This window comes from Pelodiscus sinensis, chromosome 5 (genome assembly GCF_049634645.1).
Source record: "Pelodiscus sinensis isolate JC-2024 chromosome 5, ASM4963464v1, whole genome shotgun sequence".
NCBI lineage: Eukaryota > Metazoa > Chordata > Testudines > Trionychidae > Pelodiscus > Pelodiscus sinensis.
Window position 1 is genome coordinate 129,502,627 of NC_134715.1, and position 26,259 is coordinate 129,528,885.

The 26,259-nt window shown below is 45.6% G+C and overlaps 1 protein-coding gene across 5 annotated transcripts in view; it reads right to left on the reverse strand.

The window, feature by feature from the left end:
* Positions 1–26,259, reverse strand: part of SLC4A11 (solute carrier family 4 member 11) — a 250,855-nt gene that overhangs the window by 172,096 nt on the left and 52,500 nt on the right. Inside the window, exon 1 of one of the 5 annotated variants that reach the window (XM_075931014.1) lies at positions 19,436–19,575. The exons of 3 other annotated variants lie outside the window; for them this stretch is intronic. Coding sequence is in view for 1 of the 2 variants with exons in the window: in XM_014581611.2 (XP_014437097.2) it covers positions 3,336–3,375 (40 nt within the window). In the remaining variant the exon portion in view is untranslated. Of the gene's footprint in view, positions 1–3,335; positions 3,873–19,435; positions 19,576–26,259 lie in introns of those variants that run through there. One more of the 5 variants, XM_014581611.2, reaches the window with a different exon arrangement.

A 26,259-nucleotide genomic window follows, 5' to 3' on the forward strand; every position in this document is an offset into this window, starting at 1 on the left:
TATATAAAAAAAAAATCGCACAACTACATGCTAGCGTCTGATACAGTAATTGACGTGACTCTAGGCTAAACACATAACTTAGGAGCTAGTCTTCCGAAAAAGCATCGTGAGTTTGGTTTATATCACTACAATTTAGAAGTGATTTTAGACAAGTTATCTAGTACTTCCTTTGTGTCCCTCTGTTTGTAAAGCCAGGTTGCCTTAGTAGTTGTGAGCCTTGTTCAGTGTAAAAAACTTGGTTTAATAACTTATGAAAGCCTCGGTTCTCTACTATAATTTTGCTATAAGCCAAGGCTTCATAGAATCATAGACAGTTAGGGATGGAAGAGACCTCAGGAGGTAAGTTAGTCCAAGCCCTGGTAAAAGCAGAACCAATCCCAAGTAAATCAACTCAGCCAACTGCTTTTTCAAGCCAGGACTTAAAAACCTCTAGGAAAGGAGATTCCGCCCCCTCCCTACGTAACCCAACCCAGTGCTTCCCCACCCTCCTAGTGAAATAGTTTTTCCTAATATCTAACTTAGACCTCCCCCACTACAGCTTGAGACCATTGCTCCTTGTTCTGAGAACAGCCTCTCTCCATCCTCTTTGGAACCCCTTTCAGGTAGCTGAAGGCTGCTGTCAAATCCCCCCTCACTCTTCTCCTCTGCAGACTAAATAAGCCCAAATCTCTCAATCTCTCCTCATAAATCATGTGCTCCAGCCCCCTAATCATTTTTGTTGCCCTCCGCTGGACCCTCTCTAATTGTGACCACATCCTTCCTCTAAAACGGGACCTAAAACTGGGTGCAGTATTCCAGATGCGGTCTCACCGGTGCCGAATAGAGGGGAATAATCACTTCCCTTGACACTGTCATACATGTCTATCCCTTTAAAGGCCAACATCTCCTGACCCCTCAGCACTACAAAAAGTTCTGCATGTATCTGGAAAGCCAGAAGCAGAGTTCTGGTGTAAAGCTGGTGTTTCTCCCTGCGTTCAGTCACATATCATCAGATGTTCAAGCTGTCACGGACCAACTAACCACTTCTGGACAGCAAACCGGTCTACCTTTGGAAGGAAGGATTTCTGTTCCCGGTAACTGTTACAAAATGGCAGCTTGGCAAAAGCTGCTCAGAGATTTGACATAATATAGCTCTGGCTGGCATGAATTAGTGGAGCGATTGCTAGGGCCTTGTCTCCACTAAAAGTTAACAGAGCCCATCGCGGCTGGTGGTAACAGCAGCGGTTATAGCAGTAGAGCGGGAGTTTCAACATTTTTCCCTCATGACCCAATTGAGGAAAATTGTTGATGCCCACAACCCCATGTAATTTGACTATAGCGTGGGCTCCAGAGTGGGGCTGAAGAGGAGAGCTTAGGAGGGTAGAAGGAGGCTCTGGCTTTTGCGGAGGATCAGGGCTGAGGCAGAAGGCGCTTACCTCCAGCGGCTCCCAGGCAGCAGCACAGCAGAGGGGCTAAGGCAGTTTCCTGCCTCTCTTGGCCCTGCAGACCAGGCTGCGCCCCAGACACAGCTGGCAGCAGGTTCCCAGCCAATGGGAGTGCGGAGCTAGTGCTCGGGTCAGGGGCAGTGCATGCAGCCCTGTGAGCGCTCTACCCCACTTAGGAGCCGGGCCTGTTGCTGGCCGCTTAGCGCCCCTACTGGTCACCTGATCCGGCCCTGCAGCAACCAGACCCAGTGCCTGACATTCCATGATCCAATCCTGGTTCGCGACCATAGTCTAAAGAAAAAAAAAATTGTGTATACACACACACACACACACACACACACGCTTCTCAAGGCGGCGTTAGATGTCCCATTACTTAAAAGGTCTGAGATCTGTGTGCATGACAGATTCCAACAGCAATCCAGGCGAGAGGGACAAACGCAAAACACACACATGCTCTACAGAATATCCCTAAGTGCAGTTAAAGTAATTTATTCTCATAACATACACACCCTGTGTGTAAGAGTAACACCGTGTTCAGCGCTTTGCTAAAACACATTTCAGATTGCAGATAGAAACCTTCTTTACAAACAGGCACTGCAGCTTTTCCTGTCATCTACAAGGATGAGGATGACAACTTGGAAAAAATCCAAATGCCATCAGATGGAGATTGGTGCCAGAAGCGTGCATGCAAACAACCTCAGCTAGCTGCCTAGGAGCAAAGCTCCAACAAAACGCCCATTTAACTTCGCCTGCCTCCCTCCCCCAACTATTACTACAACTACAAGATTTTTAGCAGAGCTAACAAGTAGAGAAAGAGATGGCTGGGAGAGAAAGCATATTTCTTTGAAAAAACTCATGTGCCTAGCAAGTTAAGCGGATTTTTTAAAAAGACCACCAATGAAGTGGGGGAGAAAAACCCACAAACTCCAGCAAAACAAAACAAAAAAAAACCTCCAGGAAATTTGAGCCTGAGTTAGGAGAGCATTATTGCTACTTGTGAACCAAACTAGAAGGAACTTCCTTCATAGAGGAAGAGCTGCAAGTCCAATCCTATTTAATTTGTGATGAAAAGCTCCATTAGAGCAACCAGAGTGCTTTTCAAGGAAGTGCTGGTATCTATTTTTACAAAAAAAAGGGGGGGGGGGAACAATTGCACAACATTAAATTTGTCATCCCTTTGGCTGCAAAGAGTTCAAACTCAGCAAGAATCTTGCTTCAAAAGTGCCTTTACAATGATGTGTCCAAAGGGCCTGTTCAAAACTCAAACTTCAGCAGACCTGACTGAGGTTTGCCAATGCACCCCTACCCTCTGACTCTTTGCAATCAAGTTACATCGATGCAGATAGTTCACCACTTTGATTCGGAGTACGCGGTCATACACGCTACCTCCAGCAGCAGACAGGAAATGTTCCCCTTCTCACAACACGCTTACATTTTACTTTGGGGGGAAAAAACCAACACACCCACCCCGTGCTACACCTCCCCGTCTGCACGCCCCATCCACGTTTGAGCTGCTCGTGTAGCCCGCGGTCTCCCGAAGGAAGCGGTTGTTTATTTCCACGCGCTAGCTGCCCCGGTTGTGTTTAAACAGCCTCCCCCGCTGTCACACGAGCTCCGTTTTGCAGCCAGGACCTTCCTCTCCCTTGCACCAGCCCCTCGGGCTGCGCGCACAATGATGCAACTCGGTCAAAACTTAGCACATTTGGGTGCCAAGGGGAGGAGGGGGAAGTTGCAAGCTGCGGATGGAAACGAAACACCCCGCCTGCCCTCGCAGCCCGACGCCTGGCAGGAGAGGCGAAGCCCGGCCAGGCGCTCCCCGCACGCCGCTGCCCTGCGGACAAAGCCCCGCGCCTTGCTGCGCGCTGCGCTGGCCACCGCGGGACCCTGCCTGCGCCAGCGCGCCCTGCTCACCGCATGGCTGGAGGTGGAAAACCCGCCGGGCGGCTGCCATGGCTGCTGGCTCGGCTCGGCTCTCACCCCATCTCCACCATCCCGACGCCGTCTGGCTTGCGGAGCAAGGAGCCGCGGCGCCCGAGCGGAAAGTCCTCGGGCACCAGCTCCTGCGGGCTGAAAGGGGAAGAGCCGAAAAGCCACGGCCCCGCCGCGCCTGGGTCCTAGTGCGCCGCGGCGCGCCCCTGCGGCGAGCCTCGCCAGGTATTGGCAGCCCCACCTTTCCGAACGGGGATGGCACCGACCCGCCCTGCTCAGCTGCCCCGCTCCATAGAGGCGGCCGCGGGGATTGGCGGTGGAGAGCATCCGTGGCTGCAGAAGGGTGGCCAACTCCTTAAAGGAGCACAGTCAACTTGCACCGTTTGAACGGACTCGTTAAAAAGCCCGAGCACGGTTCCTGCTAGCCCACCCTGGACTAGCAGCTCCGGGGCTGCCGTCTTTTAAAAAGTCTTCAAGAAAAGAGTTGCTAGAGGGATTTTCCCCCCGGCTCAGGGGCTTTTTGGTTAATGAGTCCCCCCCCCCCCCTTTGCTAATTAATAGGGAAATCTCAGAGGGGTACTCTGTTAGTCTGTAACTTAACCAAAAAACCTTAAAAACCAACCACTGGCACGGTCACTTCTTAGAGACTAACACAAATATATAGTATCATGGGCACAACCCACTTCAGATGAGTGGAGCAAGAGGCACTGAGGGGTACAGAAACCCCAACATTTAAAGCAGAAAAAGAGAGGGAGGAGAAAAACAGTCTGTGAATTATAGTTTAAATGAAGCTAACAGAGTGGGCTGTCAGTGTCCCATACTTGGCTTTTAATAGGGAATGGGTGAAAATGACTGCACACACCGTGCAATCAAATACACAAAACAAACCCAAGGAAATAGAAAAATATATTCTGATGAAGTGTGGATTGGAACAACGGTAGCTACTAAACCTTCAGACGGAAGCGTGTTTTATAATGTGACGCTGCCCAGTTCGCTTGAAAAAGCAGGGCACCCAGACACGTTTTCAGTACTTCTCTAGTGTCTCAGGCATGCATGTTGTTTTCTTACTGAACTTGTCTGGCAGTTACCACGATCTTATGTGTTTGCCATCTGAGCAGTGTTTGATTTGCCTCACCATTGTGTGTTCTCACTAAAAGAAGCTACAGATGAATAACTCTAGGGAGGGCAGAATGTAAAATAATTGGACAGAGAGAGGGGAGTGGCTAAAGGGCTGTCTGTTAAATTTCAGCACAGTGTTAAAAGCAGCTCTATAAAGAAATGGAAGGAAACTCAACACTCCGATTCTAAAATGGCATCAGTTCTGGATTTCAAGACTGGCCAGGGAAAGATGATGTCATCTCTAAAGTATATAGAAGCCAAGTGAGTTTCAGGGTATACATAAAAGCTCAGTCTAACCAGTTTTTGGCGCTGAACCCCAAAATAATATTTTCTAATGTAGCTACAGCAATTACACCACAAAAATCCACAGCTGGCATATCCTAGCACTAAATTGCCACAAAACTCAAATCAGTCACCTAGATCCAGCCAGTTTTGGGGGAAGGTTTTTTTTCCCCTCCATGGAACCCCAGACTTGTACCCAGTGAAACTAGCCACGCACAGATAGTATGAGTCCACCTGAAAGATGAATCTATGAAGAGACAGCCCTCCCTCCCCATTCTGGCTAACAGCCCCACAAAAACCCAGCCTGACACCTGGATCCAGCTATCTTTTGGCTCAGAACCCCCAGTTTGTACTATTCAAAAAGGCAAATGGTGTTAGTCCAACAGAAAGATATAGGCACTGTTGCACCCTGGTAAAAGGTACTGAAGAAAATTTAAAAACAACAAAAAAAACCCACATATCTAGCGCCTAAATCCATTTGGAGTCAACTAGCTTTTGGCTCCGAATGGGAAAGAAGTTCACTTTTCAAACAGACAAGCATAACCACTTCCAGCTCACAAGAAAAATCCAAGCTGTTTGTGTCCAAAGCAAGCCAGGAGCAGAGAATTGGATGTTCTGGTTTTGATCAGATCAGCCTTGGGTTTAACAGTTAACTGATGAATCCATTTAAAACACCCATTTGTGGTTCTACTACAATTTTTCTTACGTTGCATAAATTAACGATGGTTAGTTTAAATGGCTTAAAAACTATCGTTTTAATAATTTCACCTTCTTCTGAAAACATTGGCAGTTTGGATCTGCCTTGTACCCAAACCCGAGTGAAAGTATTCAGAATCGCTCGGGGTTTGAGAAGGTGGTGAGCTCTCAGCAGCTTCGGAGGGGTATTCCGGGCCTTGCAGAAATCAGTTTGTTGGTTGATGGACCAAAATAAAGCCAGCAGACATCAGAGTCATTAAATAGAGATGCGTGTACTTGTATGGTATTCTCATGGAACAAAATCACAGAAGAGAGAAAATATCTTCTACCTCGCCTGGCTTATCTCTCGTATCCAGAGACCAACACAGCTACAAGAACATTGCAAAAGGCTTGTCTTCACTGCCACTTTACTGCGCTGTAATTTTTTCCCTCAGGGGTGTGAAAAAACACTGCCCTGAGGACAAGAAGTTACAGTGCTGTAAAGCACCAGTGTAAACAGGCTCCCAGCACTGTTAGCTACTCCCATGTGGAGGTTGTTTATCTAGAGCAGGGGTGGGAAGTCTGGATCCAGTCCCCGAGGCTCAGGGCTCTCTCCCAGGATTGGGGACCCCGTGCTGGCACGCTAGCCCCACTGCCGCCCCATTGCAGGGCAGGAGCACACAAAATCTGCTAGCCTGGGCCCCCATAGGCTCTGGTGTGTGAGACCATGTCAGTGAGGGTTATGTTCGTTTGTTTTTCTTTTTGCTTCTCACTTGTGTGCAGCCCCCCCAACTGATTTTCCTGTGGGTCAGTGGCCCCCGATCAAAAAAAGGGTTCTCCACCCCAGATCTAGAATGACCACACTGCTGCATTAAAGCTGCACTTAGACAAAACTAAAGATCCAATTAACAGAGTGAAGAGCCAGTTCCGTCCTCAGGCACCATGGAATATTCTTGGAGGGTGAAGAGGACACGTGTGCACTTCAGCGAAAGCAGAATTGGGATCTTTATTATTTAGTAACTCAAACTGTATCTGTGAGAAATGAGCTAGTTCCCTTTTTCCTTTTCACCCCGAATGCTAAAACTTGGTTCACTTCTTGGTTACCTTTGATCACAATTGCTTTAAGTTCACTGCTCTCTGGGCTTCTCTCTCTCCCTTCTAATCAATTCTCAGAGGGGGAGCTGTGTTAGTCTGCAGAAACAACGAGGAGTCCTATGGCACCTTAAAGACAAACAGATTGATTTGGGCATCAGCTTCTAATATGCTTCTAACCAAGCTGAAGTTCTGCAGCTGTTGTCATAACGTCCTCTTGCCATTCTGATTCTCTCACTTTCCTTTTCCAATATTCTCCCGCCAGCCTCCAATTCAAACACTTTGGCTTGCTTACAAGGAGGATGAAGATTTTTAATAACCAGTTTGGTGATGAGGCAGAAGGAGAATCGCAGGGGAAACACAGAGAAAGCCAATGCAGAGTCAAAAATACAGCATGCTCAGTAGGGTTGGGGGGGGGGGGGGGGGCTGTAACTGGAAGTGAAGGAAGGGCTAAGGGAGGAGCTTGATGATCTTTTAGGTTAAGGCAAAACAGGGAACTTTTGCAGGAGTAAAGAAAAAAGCCATGAAGCCTTCACACCAGAAGATTCCAGGTTTAAATTTTAGTCCATTTGAATACCTTCTTGTGGACACTTAGGCCTTGTCTACACTATGCGGTGGATCAAAGCTGCAGCAATCAATCGACCGACCATCGATTTATCATGTCTGCTTAGATGCAATAAATCAATCTCTGAGCACGCTCCCGTCAAAGCTGGTATTCCACCAGGACAAGAAAAGTAGCCAGCATCGACAGGAGGGCAACCCCTGCCGATTTTACCGCACACAAGATGCCGCAGTAAGTCATCTTCAGCTATGCTATTTGCGTAGCTGAAGTAGATTAACGGCGTCGGTATGTGTAGACAAGACTTTAGTATTGCTTATTTCTGTTTACCTTAAAACCAGCTTGACATAGCTAAACCAAAATAAAAGGGTCTACACAGCCTCTCTCTCTGTTTTAACTGAAGTGATTAAAAAAAAAGTCACCTTAATAAATTGGTCTAAGGTCTCTCATCTAAACAAGGTCTGAGCTACAGACAAAAGCGCAGAGGTGCATCCTAGAGGTGAATGCCTGGCTGCGAGGATGGTGTCGCCAGGAGGGCTTCGGCTTCCTTGACCACGGGGTGCTCTTCCAGGAAGGACTGCTTGGCAGAGATGGAGTTCACCTTTCCAGGAGTGGGAAGGCCTTGTTTGGACACAGACTGGCTAACCTTGTGAGGAGGGCTTTAAACTAGGTTCAATAGGGACAGGTGAGCAAAGCCCACAGGTAAGTGCTGAATGTGCGGGACTGGGAGATGGGTTGGAAATGGGGGGGACTACGGCCTATAATGGCAAGGAGAAAGGAGGGTCAGGGCACAACAGGGAGGCAAGATCAAATCAGTATCTTAGATGCCTATATACAAATGCGAGAAGTATGGGTAATAAGCAGGAAGAACTGGAATTGCTAACCAATAAATACAACTATGATATCATTGGTATTACAGAAACCTGGTGGGATGGGACGCACGATTGGAATGTTGGTATGGAAAGGTACGGCTTGCTCAGGAAGGACAGACAGGGAAAAAAGGGAGGAGGGGTTGCCTTGTATATTAAAAATGTACACACTTGGACTGAAGTGGAGATGAACATAGGAGATACCTGTGTAGAGAGTCTCTGGGTTAAGCTAAAAGGGGTAAAAAATGAGGGTGATGTCATGCTAGGAGTCTACTACAGGCCACCTAGCCAGGTGGAAGAGGTGGATGAGGCCTTTTTTAAACAATTAACAAAACTATCCAAAGCCCAAGATTTGGTGGTGATGGGGGACTTCAACTGTCCAGACATATGTTCGGAAACTAACACAGCGGGGCACAGGCTATCCAATAAGTTTCTGGACTGCATTGGAGACAACTTTCTGTTTCAGAAGGTTGAAAAAGCTACCAGAGGAGAAGCTGTTCTGGATTTGATTTTAACAAATAGGGAGGAACTAGTTGAGAACTTGAAAGTGGAAGACAGCATGGGGGACAGTGATCATGAAATAATAGAGTTCATGATCTTAAGGAAAGGTAGAAAGGAGACCAGCACAATTGAGGTAATGGATTTCAGGAAGGCAGATTTTGATAAGCTCAGAGAACTTGAGGTAAGGTCCCATGGGAAGCAAGACTAAAGGGAAAAACAACTGAGGAGAGTTGGAAGTATTTCAAAGGGACTTTGTTAAGGGCCCAAAAGCAAACAATTCCGCTGTGTAGGAAAGATAGAAAATATGGCAAAAGACCAGCTTGACTCAACAAGGAGATCTTGCATGATCTCAAAATAAAAAAGGAGTCATACAAAAAAATGAAAACTAGGACAAATAATAAAGGATGAATATAGGCAAGCAACACGGGAATGCAGGGGCAAGATTAGAAAGGCAAAGGCACAAAATGAGATCAAACTAGCTACAGGCATAAAAGGAAACAAGACGACCTTTTATAAATACATTAAAAGGAAGAGGAAGACCAAGGACAGGGTAGGCCCACTGCTCAGTGAGGAGGGAGAAGCAGTAACAGGATACTTGGAAATGGCGGAGATGCTCAATGACTTCTTTGTTTCGGTCTTCACCGAGAAGTCTGGAGGTGTGCCTAACGTAGTGAATACAAGCAGAGAGAGGGTAAGTTTAGAAGATAGGATACACAAAGAACAAGTTAAAAATCACTTAGGAAAGTTAGATGTCAGCAAGTCACCAGGTCCTGATGAAATGCATCCCAGGATACTCAAGGAGCTGATAGAGGAGGTATCTGAGCCTTTAGCTATGATCTTTGAAAAATCATGGAAGACTAGAAAAGGGCAAATATTGTGCCCATCTATAAAAAGGGGAATAAGAACAACCCAGGAAACTACAGACCGGACAGTTTAACATCTGTCCCAGGGAAGATAATGGAGCAGGTAATTAAGGAAATCATATGCAAACACTTGGAAGGTAATAAAGTGAGAGGGAATAGCCAGCATGGGTTTGTGAAGAACAAGTCATGCCAAACTAATCTGATAGCTTTCTTTGATAGGATAACGAGCCTTGTGGATAAGGGAGAAGCGGTGGATGTCATATACCTAGACTGTAGTAAGGCATTTGATACGGTCCCGCATGATATTCATATTGATAAACTAGACAAATACAACTTAGATAGGGCCACGATAAGGTGGGTGCATAATTGGCTGGATAACCGTAGTCAGAGAGTTGTTGTTAACTGTGCTAAATCCTGCTGGAAAGGGATAACAAGTGGAGTTCCGCAAGGGTCTGTTTTGGGACCCGTACTGTTCAATATCTTCATCAATGATGTAGATATTGGGATAGAGAGTACGCTTATTAAGTTTGCAAATGATACCAAACTGGGTGGGGTTGCAACTTCTTTGGAGGATAGGGACATAATTCAAAATGACCTTAGCAAGTTAGAGAAATGGTCAGAGGTAAACAGGATGAAGTTTAATAAAGAGAAATGCAAAGTGCTCCACTTAGGAAGGAACAATCAGTTCCATACATACAAGATGGGAAGCGACTGTCTAGGAAGGAGCATGGCGGAAAGGGATCTAGGGGTCATAGTGGACCACAAGTTGAATATGAGTCAACAGTGTGATGCTGTTGCAAAAAAAGAAAATATGATTCTAGGTTGTATCAACAGGTGTGTTGTAAGCAAATCTCGTGAAGTCATTCTGCCGCTCTACTCTGCACTAGTTAGGCCTCAGCTGGAGTACTGTGTCCAGTTCTGGGCGCCACATTTCAAGAAAGATGTGGAGAAATTGGAAAGGGTACAGAGAAGAGCGACAAGAATGATTAAAGGTCTAGAGAACATGACCTATGAAGCCAGGCTTCATGAACTGGGCTTGTTTAGTTTGGAAAAAAAGAAGATTAAGGGGGGACATGATAGCGGTTTTCAAATATCTAAAAGGGTGTCACAAGGAGGAAGAAGAAAATTTGTTCCTTTTGGTTTCTGAGGACAGGACAAGGAGTAATGGGCTTAAAGTGCAGCAAGGGAGGTTTAGACTGGACATTAGGAAAAAATTCCTAACTGTCAGGGTGGTCAAATATTGGAATAAATTACCAAGAGAGGTGGTGGAATCTCCCTCTCTGGAGATATTTAAGAACAGGTTAGATAGACATCTGTCAGGGATGGTGTAGACGGAGCTTGGTCCTGCCTTGAGGGCGGGTGGCTGGACTCGATGACCTCTCGAGGTCCCTTCCAGTCCTATGATTCTATGAATGCTCAACAGATGGACATGGTGGGGACAAAGCTGAGGCCTAACTAGTGGGGCATTGCTAGTGGTAGGAGATATAATCAGAAGCTGGGAAGAACGCAGGGCAGAAAGAAAAGGATGATGGGAGGGAGAGACGGGAAAGTGCTTGTCAACTTCTGGAAGAAAATTCCCACCTCCCAAGATGCTCCTGGATAGCCAGTCAAGAGGGCGAGAGAGAAAGCAGCTTGAAGAATGCATCAGAAGGGAGTGAGACTCTTAAGAGCGGCAGGGAGTCACATCAGAGATAGATTGCGACTGGTTCCTCAATACGGAGAGGATTCACTTCTGGGGGTGGATGTCTGCACTGCCCCTTACTTCCTTCTAGAGATATTCTGCTCCTGAGCAGCAGAGTCAGAGGTAAACAAAGAAAAAAGCCGTGGGGGTGGGGGCGGGGGGAGAGCCATAGATGAGAAAGAGTGGGGGGGGGGGGGGGAGAGTGGAGCTGGGGATGTGGAGGACTGTGGCCCCTTCTTTGAGTTAGTCAATTCCAGGCAGAGAGCAGCAAAGAAGTCAGAGGTGTTAACGGACTGAAGGACACAAGAGCTGAGTGATCCAATGAGGAGAGGGCAAAACTGTAGGAAAAACGCCACCAGAAAGAGCCAACTCAGCAATTGTGGGAGCTAGAGCATTCACCAAGCTGGGGAATGGGGGAATAGACCCAGAGTTATATGAAGAGAGCAAGACGGCTCGAGCGAGAGGTTGTAGAGACAGGACCTCAACATAATAAGTTCACCCGGAATGGGGCGGGGTGTTGTAAGGAGGGCTGACTCCACCCTCAGAAATTATGAAAAATCAAAGCTGCATGTGTAGAAGGTCGAAATGTGTCTGGCTCCTTCTGGAGAATGACTTCCTTTGAAAAACAGTCCCAAACCATTCTCTTTACTAACCACATGTTCTGGGCAGTAATATGCTGCTGCTAATTCGCCAGGGTTCTCCCATAAAATCCCCCCCGCCGGCTTGCCGGCTATTGCTGGAAATATTTATCCTTCTTCCTGAAGTCTAGAGGGACTAAATAATGATAGTGGTACATCATGTTCAGCCTCTATGCCTGAGTATTGGAATGGAGGGATTTTTAAATAATACTTTCAGTCTGGTCCATTCCTAGAGACTGAAGACCCACTCTTCTTGTGTATTTCTGTGAGCCCGGGATGTCATCTCAGTCACGGTGAATTTAGTCATTCCAGTGCGGGAGAGCACACTCATGAGAGACAGGGAAACCAGCCCAGCTCCTGGCTTTAACTAGGGATCCAGTGAGATCCCATTATCCCCTTCAGCGGAGCCTGATTCAACCTCACCCAAAGCATGACTTACAGCTGTGGTCACCAACCGGTAGATCACGATCTACCAGTAGATCTCGGAGGCTCTAAGAGTAGCTCTTGAGCCCTCTCTGAACTGCGTGCCTGTGCGGTACATTTACATTAGATTTCCTCATTTGAGGAGCAGCTACTCACTGAGCAACAGCACAGGTGAGTAGCTGCGAGGAATGGTGGGATTTTTTTTAAAGTAGCAGTATAAGGATTGGGGATAGCAAGTGATGGAGAGGAGGAGAGAGAGAGGGTGGGGCTTCAAGGAAGGGGCGGGGCGGTAGATCTTGGCTTGGTCTGTCATTTAAAAAGTGATCTTGGGTGTAAAAAGGTTGGAGACCACTGACTTACAGCAAGCACACTCCTTACCAGAGAATGTTGTGAAGACCAGGATTTTAACAGGATTTAAGAAAGAACTAGAGACATTCATGGAGGTTAGGTCCATCAATGGCTACTAGGCAGGATGGGTAGGAATAGTGTCCCTGGCCTCTGTTTGTCAGAGGTTGGGAGTGGGTGACAGCAGAGGGATCACGAGATGATTTCCTGTTCTGTTCACTCCCTCTGGGGCATCTGGCACTGGCCACTGTCATCAGACAGGAGATTGGGCTAGATGGACCTTTGGTCAGACCCAGTACGGCCGTTCTTATGTTACTAGCCCATTAGCCCGTCATAAGACGGGATTTTCAGGTCTCTCCTTCACGTCTGTCTTCTCTCCTGAGCCTCCAGTATCTCGCTCCGTCTCTTTCTCTCCTCCTCCTCCTGTCTCCCCTTCTCTCTCAGCTCTCCTCCTGCCTCTCTCTGTCTCTCTTTCTCTTCTCCTCCCCCTCCTGCTTCTCCCTCGGGGGACCGCGGAGCCCAAATGGCCGTTTGGGCACTGCACTTCCCATGCTACATGGGGGCTGTGGAGCCCCAAAGGTCGCTTGTGCCACTTGCTCCCACGCGGCAGCCTGGCTGAGTAGGGCAGAAGTCAGCCGAGCGCCACGGCTGGAGGCGAAGGGGGGCGGGGCGGTGACATTCATGGCCAGGGGGCAGGGCCTGGAGCCGCTGTCACGCCGCACATCACCGCCCTGCCCCCCTTCGCCTCCCGCCTTGGCGCTCGGCTGACTCTGTGCCACTCAGCCGGGTCGCCGCAGGGAGCAAGCGGCCGTTTGGGCCCCGCACTCCCCATGCAGCACGGGCCGCCCAGAGGGAACAGCCAGCATTTCAGCAACAGCGCCCCCCAGAGGGAACAGCCAGCATTTCAGCAACAGCGCCCCCCAGAGGGAACAGCCAGCATTTCAGCAACAGCGCCCCCCAGAGGGAACAGCCAGCATTTCAGCGTTACAGACTCTCAGACACTGGGCCACTATATATATATATATATATATATGACTAGCCAATTAGCCCGTCATAAGACGGGATTTTCAGGTCTCTCCTCCACGTCGGTCTTCTCTCCTGAGCCTCTGGTCTCTCGCTCCATCTCTCTCCTCTTCCTACTTCCTCCCCCCGTCTCTCTCTCTCTCTCTCTACTGCAGAGCCCAAATGGCCGTTTGGGCTCCGCATTCCCCATGCCACATGGGGGGCGCAGAGCCCAAACGGTCACTTGTGCCGCTTGCTCCCACGTGGCGGCCTGGCTGAGCAGCGCCACAGCGGGAGACGAAGGGGGGTGGGGCGGTGACGTTCATGGCCGGGGGCGGGGCCCGGACTTGCTGTCACGCCGCATGTCACCGCCCTGCCCCCCTTCCCCTCCAACCGTGGCACTTGGCTGACTTCTGTGCCACTCCGCCGGGCCACCGCAGGGGAGCAAGTGGTGCAAGCGGCCGTTTGGGCCCCGCACTCCCCATGCAGCACAGGCCAGCCAGAGGGAACAGCCAGCATTTCAGGCAACAGCGCCCCCCAGAGGGAACAGCCAGCATTTCGGTGTTACAGACTCTCAGACACTGGGCTACTATTTATATGATAATGCATTCCAGTGTATTGCAATCCTTATTTAGAATATACCCAAAGCCCCTCAAAATCTCTCTGCTGTGCTTGGAGCAAAGTTGAATTAGCAAGAGGTTTGTTTCACAAGTAAACCTGATGCCATCAACTGTTGTTTGTGTTTCTGCAGCATCGTCTTTCAGTGGACCAACTTCTGAAAAAGCTCATCGGTCTCCGCTACAGAAGTTGGCCCAATAAAAAGCATATCCTCGCCAACCGTATCTCCTTACTATCCTAGGCCCACAACCCAGCTACAACACCACAGCTCAGCATTGGAGAAAGCCCTGAGGAGTTACAGGAGCTGTTCCGGCCCAGCAGAGGGAGCAGTGCTAGGGGAGCACACGGAACTCCTGAAGCTCACCGCCTCATGTGACATGCAATACTCCTGGCACAAAGGGTTAACATTCGAGACCGGTTCTAATCCTCTTCATTCTCGTGCACTAGTCTGCCAGTGTCAGAGCAATAAGGTTCGGTTGTTTGTTTCCCCTCCCCCTCCAGTGAACAAGATGTTCAAGGCCTAAATTTTTGTTGTCCTGAACCTTATACAGTAATTTACAACTGTGCAGAATAGCATCAATTGGATTTTAAATGCTACCATTGTGATATAGTAGCATTTTTACCCACACACTATGCACAGGTATAAATAACTGCACCAGGTAGAAGGCCGAATTGAATCAGAGCCTGAGAATGTGGGGGAAAATTCACCATCAGGTTGTATCACTTTTAAAATAGGTCAGATTTTGGCTCTAAATGCCTTCTGTAACCCTGTCTTAATATGGGAACAAGTATAAAGCTATCATGAATATAAAGAGACCAGAAAAAACAAAGATCAGCCCATAGTGGAGGGAGAGGGACCTATTCCAGTAGTTAAAGAAATCTGGGATTATACAGGATAAAAAGGAGAAATCATAAGATAGTATCCCACGCAACATAGAGAAATATTCTCAGTTATGCTCTTGTGCAACCACCTGGCAGTTGCGGGTGGGCCAAGTACATCTCAAGCAAAATAAGAACTTTGGGGACTCACTCGTTTAGCTCACCGTTTTTGCACCCTCTAGGTTTCCCTGTCAAGAGGATCCCTGGAGTGCAGAGCATACCTAGGAATGCCTCTCGCAAAAGGGTGCACCAGGAATCTGTAAGCATGCGCTAACAGACTCGGCAGAACCTTTCTCCCCAGCACCTGGTCTTGCTTGGGTGGGTCACTCAAGTAAGTTTTGGTTTTCTTCATTTAAGTCATTGCGATGGGGTGGGGCTAGGGATGAGAGGTTCAGAACGCAGGCTACCCCAGGCCTCTCTCACCGTAGCAGCTTGGGGTCAATTGAGAAGCATCTGTCCGTGGCCACTGCAGTGGGAATAGTCAGGGGAAGGGTTCATGTCCCCCACCTGGGGGACAGACAGACAGACACAGACAGACAAACTCTCGGAAATATGTAGTAGATAGTTTACCCTTTCTTCACCCCTGCCCCCTGCAGGACCAATGAGATTATAGTGGTCCCAATCCCCATCTCTGGCCCCTTGCTGCCCCCCTGTGGTCATTCTGGAGAATAACTCCCTCCTATAAGACCCCTCCCTTTCCATTTTATGAGAAATGGTAGAATTCCATGCACATCACATTGTCCTGGTGTAAATCCTGACCTTGCTTAAAGTCAATGGTTCTCAAAGTGGGCCTCATGCCTGCCCGGGGAAGCCACCGATGGGCCCGCACCACTTTGTTTACCTAACGTGTCTGTAACCACAGAGCCTCGTGTCTCCCATTGTCTGCAGTTGACTGTTTCCCAGCCAAGGAATTAAAATAATAAAACACTATGGGACTGTTACCCAAACAGGCATCAGACATTGCCTGAGCCATAGCAAAATCAGCGTTAATATACTATACTAATCCTAAAAATCTCCTAAGCTAAATTGCACAGTGTGCAACAGAGGTACATGCTGCCATGGGTTCCATCTCACAGCCACTGTGATAAGAAGGAACCAAGAGGTAGCTGGACCCCTCTCCACTTTCATACTCTTGGTTAGCAGGGGATAGGTCATTCAGAGCATGCTCTTAGCATGGACAATCTGGTCTCATGTGCAGATGGCAAACGCTCACCAAGAGTGGAATCTGCATGCAGGTTCTTTGGGAGAAAAATGTACTTTCTTTGTGACTTTAGCCCCACGTGGTATTACACCTTTAGCATAACCTAAAAGACCCTATACGTGGCATATATGCAAGGGGAAAAGTTAAAGGATAAGAAAAATATTTCTGCACTAATTTCTATTTAATTTTTCAAGCTTAACTTGACTTTTTTTTTATTAGGATAGAGTCAGTGTCCTTCATTTGCAAATGGAGAATACGGGGTATCAATTAGCAGGGAGGGATAGCTCAGTGGTTTGAGCATTGGCCTGCTAACCCTAGGGCTGTGAGTTCAATTCTTGAGGGGGCCATTTAGGAATCTGGGGAAAATCTATCAGGGATGGTATTTGGTCCTGCCATGAGGGCAGGGGACTGGACTTGATGACCTCTCAAGGTCCCTTCCTGCTCTATGAGATAGATATATCTCCATATATTATTATAAGGAAAAAAGGAGAGAAAACCCACTAAGAACATCCAACCCAACCAGCATTGTCTTCTACAAGCACTTCCCCCATCACTGTTGAAAGATACCTGCTTGGAAGTGCCAGATGCTATTACATATGAAAAAACAACATATGGAGGAACAATGTCTATTAAAAGGAGAAAATCCATCAGACACAAAATACCAGCTACCATTTGGTATGCAAGAGGTACATGTGTGCACTAGGGGCATATTTGGTCATTGATAGAATTGCCAGCTTTGGCTGGATAAATTCCTGGCAGTTTCATCACATGATATTATCTTTAATTAAAGATTGACCTTTAATTCCTGGACACTTCAGGACCACCCTGGAGGGTTGGCAACCCTATTACTTGGCAGACTGTCAATTCAGCAAGCCAGATCTTTAGCGATATGTGACAAGGTAGTGGCCCTGTGTAGTCACCTTCTTCTTTCCCTCTGAAACAAGCAGCCTACAACAGCTCGAGTGGAGTGAGCAATAAGCCGGGTGTAGGCCACCACAGTTAGCCCCTGGTGGACCACTGGCACTACATTTACCTGCGCATCCTCAGGTCCGGCTGCTTGCAGCTCCCGTGGGCTGCAGAGACTACAGTTCCTGGCCAATGAGAGTTGTGGGAAGCATTGTCCTGTTCTCATTGGTTGGGAACAGCTATCCAATGGGTGGACATGCAGGTACATAAAGTGCCAGCGGCCCACCAGGGGCTAACCCGGTGAACCGCGCCCAGCCTGCGGGCTGCTTATTGCCAGTGCCTGAGCGGGATTCACAAGGAGGGCATAGGAGCTTATGTCCAATATTTAGGTGCTACTGCCATTCACAGAGCTACTGCTCAGTAGCTGCCTCACTCTGGAATTTGGGTGCTTGAGTTTCCACTGGCGCTTACATTTCTATCAGTGGGAAATGCACAAAGCCACCACAATCCAGACTCCACCAAACTGCTTGGTGGGATTCACCAACTCAGCATCCCCGTGCCTAGCTTGTCTGCACAGTCTAATTCAGTAGCTCTGCTGTGAGCACTCAGCTCGCCCAGCAGGGGGCGACAGTCCTGTTCTACCCCAGAGCTCAGTGACTACAGCAGTTGTTGAGATGTGGGAGACTAGGGTTCAAATCTCTACTTTCCCTGATTCAGAGCAGGGGATTGAATTGGAGTCTCCCTCTCCCCCCCCCCCCCCCCAATTAGTGCCATAACCCACCAAACCATTGGATGTTCTGGAGTGCTGATCCATCTCTCCCATCAAAGCTGTTCTACTGTGATCCCGTGAGTGTTTGTTCATACAAAGCAGAATGTGGGATCTTTATATTGCATGTTATCGGAAGCGTAGAACTGGACAAAACACTCAAGAGTGTTCGTAGAGAGCCATCATGTTCTCGCAGGGGTACGGACCAGATGAGCCAAACGTTTCTTTTCCCCCCCACCTCGAAATAGGACTTAGCACATCCTCGTAACTACAGACAGCAAACAAGAAGATCAGTTTTGCTGCTTCTCTTTGCCCTACTCCATACTAGGAAAGCGAAAGGGTATGATGGAATTAAAAAGGCAATTTAAAAACCCATAAAAAGGAAAAAAATAACCAGCTTGTGAAACTCTGTTTTTTCACAAAAGCAGTGTCTGCGGCCCGATGCACGGATATGACTGACACCCAGTTTGCATCTCCAACTGAAGTCAACATTTGGCTCATAGTTAGGCGTAAGGGAAGATGAGATTCAGATTAGGCAGAGCTGCACAGGTTAGAGAACATGGCAAGAGTAGAGGCTTGTATCAGTTATGTTAACTAAGACGTGGCAATTTACCTTTTCATGCTATTTTGTGCTACTGAGTCTTTTGAGGCACTTCTGTGTCAATGATCCATGAATACAGAATACAAAATCTCCATCTGAGCCATTACTCACTATATCCTGTAAGCAGCTGCTATCAGAGGTCTCTAAATATATGGGTTATCGGCATGATAGACGCCAGCGGCTCCATTTCTCTGCCATTAGCATGCTCCCAAGAGCTTTCGTGTTTCCCATCATTAAGCTCTAATGTATCAACGGGAGTTTAAATATTTGAGAAACACACGGTTACATATTGCCACTCACACATAGCCTCAAGGAAATGTTACATTCCACCTATTCTATTTATTTTTTTTTTTTTGATTAGCGACTAGGACAAAGTGTATATTAGGCTTTTTCCTGTGGGTGGAGTCTAATTAGCCTAATATGGGCGTTTCCTTCCTAGGAACAACAATACAGATCCTCATACCAAAGCAGCAACACTACAAGGGGGTAGCTGATTTTTCAACCTCATTTTGGCCCTCTGTAGAAAAATTCCCCCTTACACCAAGAACAAATTACCAGGTGCTCCTTTGCAAATGCTGAATTTAAAACTTCTAATTCCCTAGGTGGTGTTGTCAGCAATCTCTTCTTTTTTCCTATTAGCTACGGGCATGTTTTTACTACTGTTGAAGGCAACTTGCTCTAGCTAAAGAGTTACAGTGAAGTTTGTTTCGTTATTTTAGAACTTGGAAATGCATCTAGGATTAATCAGTGCTGGCCCTGATCTAAGATTTACCTTTACTGAAGGTATTACAAAGCACGCTCAGGTCCAGATGATGTCATGTGCATTTTATATTCTGGTGCAATATAAAGAACAGCCCAGCAGTAAAAGAAATAAATAACTGGAAAACCACTCACTTCTCAAGTGACATCTGATGAGATAAAACAAGTTTCTAAATCATATAGCTTTTATTAAACCAAAAAAACCCCAACAACCCTATTTCTATTCTTATTTTAAAAATGTTGTGTGTAAAAATACCGTGCCAGAATATATTACATTAAGATATAGGAGGAAACAAACTTTACCTGGAATCTTCACAAACCTCTCCAGGGAGAGCCGAGAGCCATAACACGCTGCAATTTTATGCGGAGCAGAAAGAATGCATTGAAAATGGCAAGAGAAAGTCTAACAAGGAAAGACATCATCCATGTAAAATGATGCTTTAAAGCAGCCAAAAGACTCCTTATCAGCAGGTTCACAAGGACTTGCCGTGAAGAGAAACTGTACCATCACAGAGTAACTCGAGTGGTTTTTAGATCGGCTGAACACACTAAGACAAACAAGCAACGTATGCTGGATGTGGTTTTGAAAAAGCTTCGTGCTTGGGGATGGTGCCTTTCATCTTGCCGAGCAGACTTAACAGCAGCTCACAGTCTGCTAACAGTGAGCAAAGTCACTAACTCACAAGGGGCTCGGTGCAAAAGCGCTCAACTCTGACATTGTTTCATTCACCAGCCTGCCACACTGGGGTTTGTTAAGAACATTTTGTTGGATATTTTCCCCCCAACCGAAGATAGACAATCCATTCTTTAACGTTCAATTTTCTAAGTGCTACACTTAGGCCACAGTATTAGATGAGGGGGTATCTATAATGGGGGCCTTGGTTTCCCAAACTAAATGGCCGTCACAGTATATATTCAGTCTGAATACTGTACAGTTCCATGTCACTGTTTGATACTGTATATAGTAAAATAAGATACAATAAAAACAGAGCTCAGGATGATGAGGAAGGCAGGATAGCCAGCCCCCAAGTTTTGTTTTACAGGGTCTGACATAACAGATTCCTTTTACGTGTGCGCCATATCCAATTCTGCCTTCATTCTATTCTCTCAGCTCCTAAATGAAAGCAAAGTTTGCTACATCCCTTTTCAGGTGGGAACTTGACCCAGTGTATATCAAGGTGTCACTTCAAGGGGATATCAACTTTAAAAAACGAACAAGAACTCCCTGTCAATGTCTCTTGTATAAAAAGCCAAATTTTAACAGCAAAGGTCTCTGTAGCTGTTTACTTCCTGCACTGGACAGCACTGGATATAGTCAGTTTCACTATCTGTAGGTTTGTACAATGCAGCAACAAGGGAGGGGAAAGCACTTAAAACAAGGAAAGAAACGTGATCATTAAAATACACATGGAATGGCCTGAAACTTAATTTTTTTGGTTTCAATTATTCATGGTTTTAAATTGGAGGGAGTTCCTTAAAGCAGAATGTGAACACTATCAACAAGAGTAAATCTACTTACTTATGTTTGCCAGAGAGTAACATTAGGCTGCAAACAACACCGTAGAATGTAAATAGGAATTGGATTGGGATAAGCACAAAAATTTTAGTTTAATCATTTATGAGGCTGATCATCAGTTAGTGTAAATTGTCCTGGCTTTATAGATTTCACTGGAGATTTAGAATTTATACCAGCTGAAAAATCTACCTCATGGTGCTTCCTTTCAGTCACTTAGCTTGGATAATGAAAAGAAACTAATTGGTTTCTTTTTTTGGTTATAGTTAGTTTCAGGGTTGTAAGCCTTAATAGGGAATATTTAAACCAAAGTAAGTTTTCATGGATTTTGGTAGCCACATTTTTTTTTAATATATAAAATCAAAGGGCCATATAAGGCTATGAGAGCTCTCCATTTAAATAAATTATAAAAATTACTTAGTGATCAACCTTGCAGAACCCAAAATTTGGGCCCGAAAACTACTTTGTTTTATTTATGTAGCCTTAAAATATTTAGACACACACAAGAGTTAACAGCACACATGTTAATAGGAAATGTCATTATAGGAGATGACCCTATGTATGTATCTGTTACCACCAGTTTAACATAAATGCTTAAGTAAAGGAATTAATAATAATTACATTCAAAATTACTTAGTATCTTGCAGTCAAATTCCCAGCCTCAAAAACAGTCACACTTCTGTGCAAGTTAAGTGAAACCAAGTTCCTCTGAAGTTACAAAGTTCTGTTTAACTGCTTATAACCACAAATTGTATTAAATGGCATTTAGGCATCAAAGCTATTTTAGGCAAGTATGATTCCTGTTGCCTGGAGCACTAGACATTTTTTTTTAAAAGTCTACATTAGAAGATGACTCAGTAGCAGTGCAAATACTTTTTGTTCTTGTTGTTTAAAATAAAAATATCAACAATTGTCTTCGGCAGCATGTCCATTGCTTGGTTTGACTACTGATTATCTATAAAGCTGAAAAGGAAGTATGACTACTTTTAATGCTTCTAAACCACACATTTGTTTTTGACGCCTAACACAGATAATTATGCGGTGGAACTGCACATTAGACAAAACAGCTATGCAGTGTTCCTAATTTTAGCCCCACCCAGACCAAATTAAGAGTCTTACACTTTTGCATCACAAACCAGTTTTGAACCACCCTCTAGCTTCCTCAGAAATGGCCTTTTGGCTCTAAAATTTGCAAGTATTGTCTGTGACTTGAGGGGTGGGAAATCAAATTCTTTAGGTTAATCAGATGAGCCATGTCAGAGATCCCAGACTCACAAATAACAGGTGACAATTACACTTTCAAAAGTTTTCAGTCTTTTTTTGTCCCTTCATATCTGAAAGGCAGACTAAACCAATCTGACTTTGCTATAATCACAGGTCCCTTATCCAGATGTAGTCGCATCTATTTTTGACATTCAGTATAGAATTATCTGTCAATCTCGGTAGAGTTGACGAGAGAGAGTGAGTGAGTGAGAGAAATTTCAGACAACTGTGATTTTACATCTTCTGTCGATAGTTAGTTACCTTGGGCTGGTGTTCCAAAAAATTCACAACTAAGAACATTTTTCTTGCAAAGAAGATGCATTCCTTATTTGTAATTCCTCGTAATCTGCAATTGCAGTGCTGCTGATTGGTAAGTAACAGTGTACATAAATCCAGTCATTTTGCCATCTCCTGCAGGTGGAAATGGAATCCATCCCTTGTCTGGTCTTCAGATGTGACTGATGAACCAGTGCAAGGGTAGAAATGTTTCAATCCATGCTAGAGGCATCTCATCTGCTCTCCTGGTTAGGACAAGCAGGAAGGCAACATGCTGATTTCAGGATCATCTCATTAATTGGAAGGAGCATTTCCCCTTTCCATGGTAGTTCAAGTCAGTCAACTAAGCAGCACATCTTCTGAACTGCTAAAGTTCTGAGATCCATGGTCCTTGCCATTCTTCCAAGCAGATCTTGAAAGCTCTGGAAAAATCACCTGGCTGAGATAAAGAGGATGAACTCAGGTTGGCATTCAGAGGAGAAAGTGCAAAATTCTGACTTGCGTTCCTTATCTCCTAGGCAGTCTTCACTATATTCTTCATCAGATCTGTCAGAAGGAGCATAGTGGGATGAGACAAAAGAAGGCAGCAGCGGGTGTGCTAATAAGTATGTCCTGAGACAAGGGAAAAGACACACCCGAGGCCTTCACAAAACTTCCCCAGAAGGCTAATAGTAAATATGTGGTGCTCATATAGAGTTCCTTGGCCTTACGGTCAGTGGAGGACAGAGAGCAATTCCTAGGCATAGAGTAGGATGGCCCAGAATAGGGATCAGGACCCATCCCCAAGTGTTTCAAACTCTATCACAGACGGTAGAAAGAATAGTCCAAAGAACTCATGGAACCAAACTGAGGAACAATAGATTCCAGCAAAGGCAAGTTTCCTCAGGAAGCAGTCAGGTATTAGGTGTTGAGACTGGAGTTCTCTCAGCCAGCCCCTGTGGTAACCTGCTTGTCAGCAGGAAATGACTGGTAGAAGCAAGAGATCTCAAAGCACTGTCCTCCAGCAATCTCATGGCACTGTCAGCGCGATGGCACCTGTACGATTCAAGTCCCAAACAGCAGCCAAGGAAACACTTTAAGTCATGGCACTTTGCTCCAGATTCTGCCTGCTTTCTTCAACTTTACAGACCATATCCCTGAAAATCTCAGTTCCTCTTCTGCCTCTTTTAAACACTGTTCCTGCAAAGCTTTTTATAGGTAAGAATTCTGTCTCTAAGGGTGTGTCTAGACTACATGCCTCCTTCGACGGAGGCATGTAGATTAGCGAGATCGGAAGAGGGAAATGAAGCCGCGATTAAAATAATCGCGGCTTCATTTAAATTTAAATGGCTGCCCCGATCTGCCGATCAGCTGTTTGTCGGCAGATCGGGGGAGTCTGGACGCGATGCCCCGACAAAGAAGCCTTTCTTCATCGACACAGGTAAGCCTCGTGAAACCAGGTTTACCTGTGTCGATGAAGAAAGGCTTCTTTGTCGGGGCATCGCGTCCAGACTCCCCCGATCTGCCGACAAACAGCTGATCGGCAGATCGGGGCAGCCATTTAAATTTAAATGAAGCCGCGATTATTTTAATCGCGGCTTCATTTCCCTCTTCCGATCTCGCTAATCTACATGCCTCCGTCGAAGGAGGCATGTAGTCTAGACACACCCCAAGGGTGCAGAAGCTAATTATATGGTTAGGTTTATCTATTGATTTTAAAGAAGCCAAGCTATATCCCAGTGCAAGCCTTTATCTTGCAACATAGACATGCTTCACCGATGCAATTTGAAAAACAATAAGGAATCCAGTGGCACATTAACGATGAACAATTACATTATGGCATAATTGTGAGTCTTTAAGGTGCCACTGGATTCCTTGTTGTTTTTGCTGAAACAGACTAACACAGCTACCTCTGAAACCTGTCATGCTGCAACTGCAGTTTCTTAGCATTAGACAACAGACTCCTCTTTTAATCAATTCACTTATGTCCACCAGAATAGAAAAATCACTAAGTAAAGAAATTGCGATAGAGGAAGGACTATATTTTGCAATTCAACTTTTTTTTAAAAGAGAAAAAAATACACTCTACTTATTACTTTCTCTACAGTTTTGAAGCTTCAGGAAATGACCATATAACGGTAGCCAGACAGAGTCAAAGCTTTTAAATATTTACTTGCAAAAAGTTGCTGTTTCAGGGTCTGTCGTTCTGGTCATAATTTCATTAATAAGAGACAGACCATTGCAGCATTAGCGGATGTTATTTTAATGTGAAAGATGACAATAGCCAGCATTGATCTAAATATGTTAAAGGGCCCCAGGATTTGGGGGGCCCCGTTTCAGAAAGATATTGACAAATTGGAGAGGATCCAGAGAATGAACACCACAAGGATTAAGGCCGCAGAGTAACTGACCGATGGGGAAAAAGTGAAATGGTAATAGGCTGAGTGCCTGAAGGGAACCAAAGCTTGGGAGGGAGAAGAATCATTTAGGGCAATTCACAGAGGAAATGTAATGCAATTGAAGATGGTACTTTATGGCAAATATCAGGAGAATGATTTAATCATCAGGAATTTCTATTATATTAGGGATTAGTCTTCCCTCTCCAAAAAAAAACATAGGCTGGGGGTGGGGGGGATTTCACAATTGTCATGTCTAAGCAACTCTGTATTCTCCAGGTAATGGATTGGGAAAGCTAATTGGTGTGTCTCTCATCTCTAAATGAAATGGGCTCGATTCCAATTCCAATTCTGTGCCATGAGATTCTAAACTCAATCATTTAATCAAAAATAAAACCATTGGTGCATTGAGAGACACAGACAACCTGCCCAGTAAGTGTAGCTGTGTAGGATTCTGTTTTCCTAAAACAACAAGCCCTCGGAGAGCAACACCTACATATGTTTTATTCGTACTTGGGTTAAAAAATTATTGCAGTGAAGTGTGGTTTGTTTTAAATGTAGGGTGTGAAATCTACACTCTTGTTACTCGTTACTCATACACTCTCTTACCTGTACACCTGGTGCATCTGGAACATTTTAAGCATAAAACTAAATACACATGAACCTGCTCAAATCTGTAATGAATGCATTTCTGGCAACATATCACTCTCTATATACACACAACTTTGAAACTTCATAGCTGGATTCAGACATCTAATACTTTTTAATATGCATTTTAAAAATAACCTAGCCACATTTTTTGGGGTGTTCCCCCATCTTTCATTGAACCCATTTTAAAACCATCTTTTCTTTATTGTATGATGGAGGTGTGGGGTATTTTTCTTGAATAACAATAAACGAGACATAGAATTAATAGATCACTTTCAGACCTGTCAAGTAGATTAAGTTTGAAGACTGCAATTTAGCAATTAAGATCCTTCAGTAAAGGGTTAGTGGTTTCCTAGGTTAAAAATAAATTAAATATACACTTGATTTTGTCTGAATTATAAAAAAAAAAATCAAAATCTGTCAGATGAGTCTGCCTGTAAGGGTATGTCTAGACTACACGGCTGCGTCAACGGAGCCATGTCGATGAGTTTACTAGACATAGGAAAACAAAGCGGTGATTTAAATAATCGTCGCTTCATTTACATCAAAATGGCTGCTGCGCTGAGCCAGTCAGCTCTTTGGTGGCACAGCGGGGCAGTCTGGACTCTCCACAGTCGACAAGGGAAGCCGTTGTCAACCGCTCCGTTATGCCTCATGGAATGAGGTTTACCGGAGCGGTCAACAAAGGCTTCTGTTGTCGACCGTGGAGCGTCCAGACTGCCCCGCTGTGCCGCCAAACAGCTGATCGGCACAGCGCGGCAGCCATTTTGATGTAAATGAAGCGGCGATTATTTAAATCACCGCTTTGTTTTCCTATGTCTAGTAAACTCATCGACATGGCTCCGTCGACAGAGCCATGTAGTCTAGACATGCCCTAAATGTCTACAACACCAGTCTCCTAACCCCGTTCTGTTCTCTGAATGCCCTTTAGACTGTAAACTGTCCTGTCGCTTCTGTGGTAATGGTTTGCCTACATCAGGAGTGAGGAACTTTTTTTGGATCAGGGGCCACTGACCCACAGAAAAAATCAATCGGGAGAGCGGGGGCAAGTG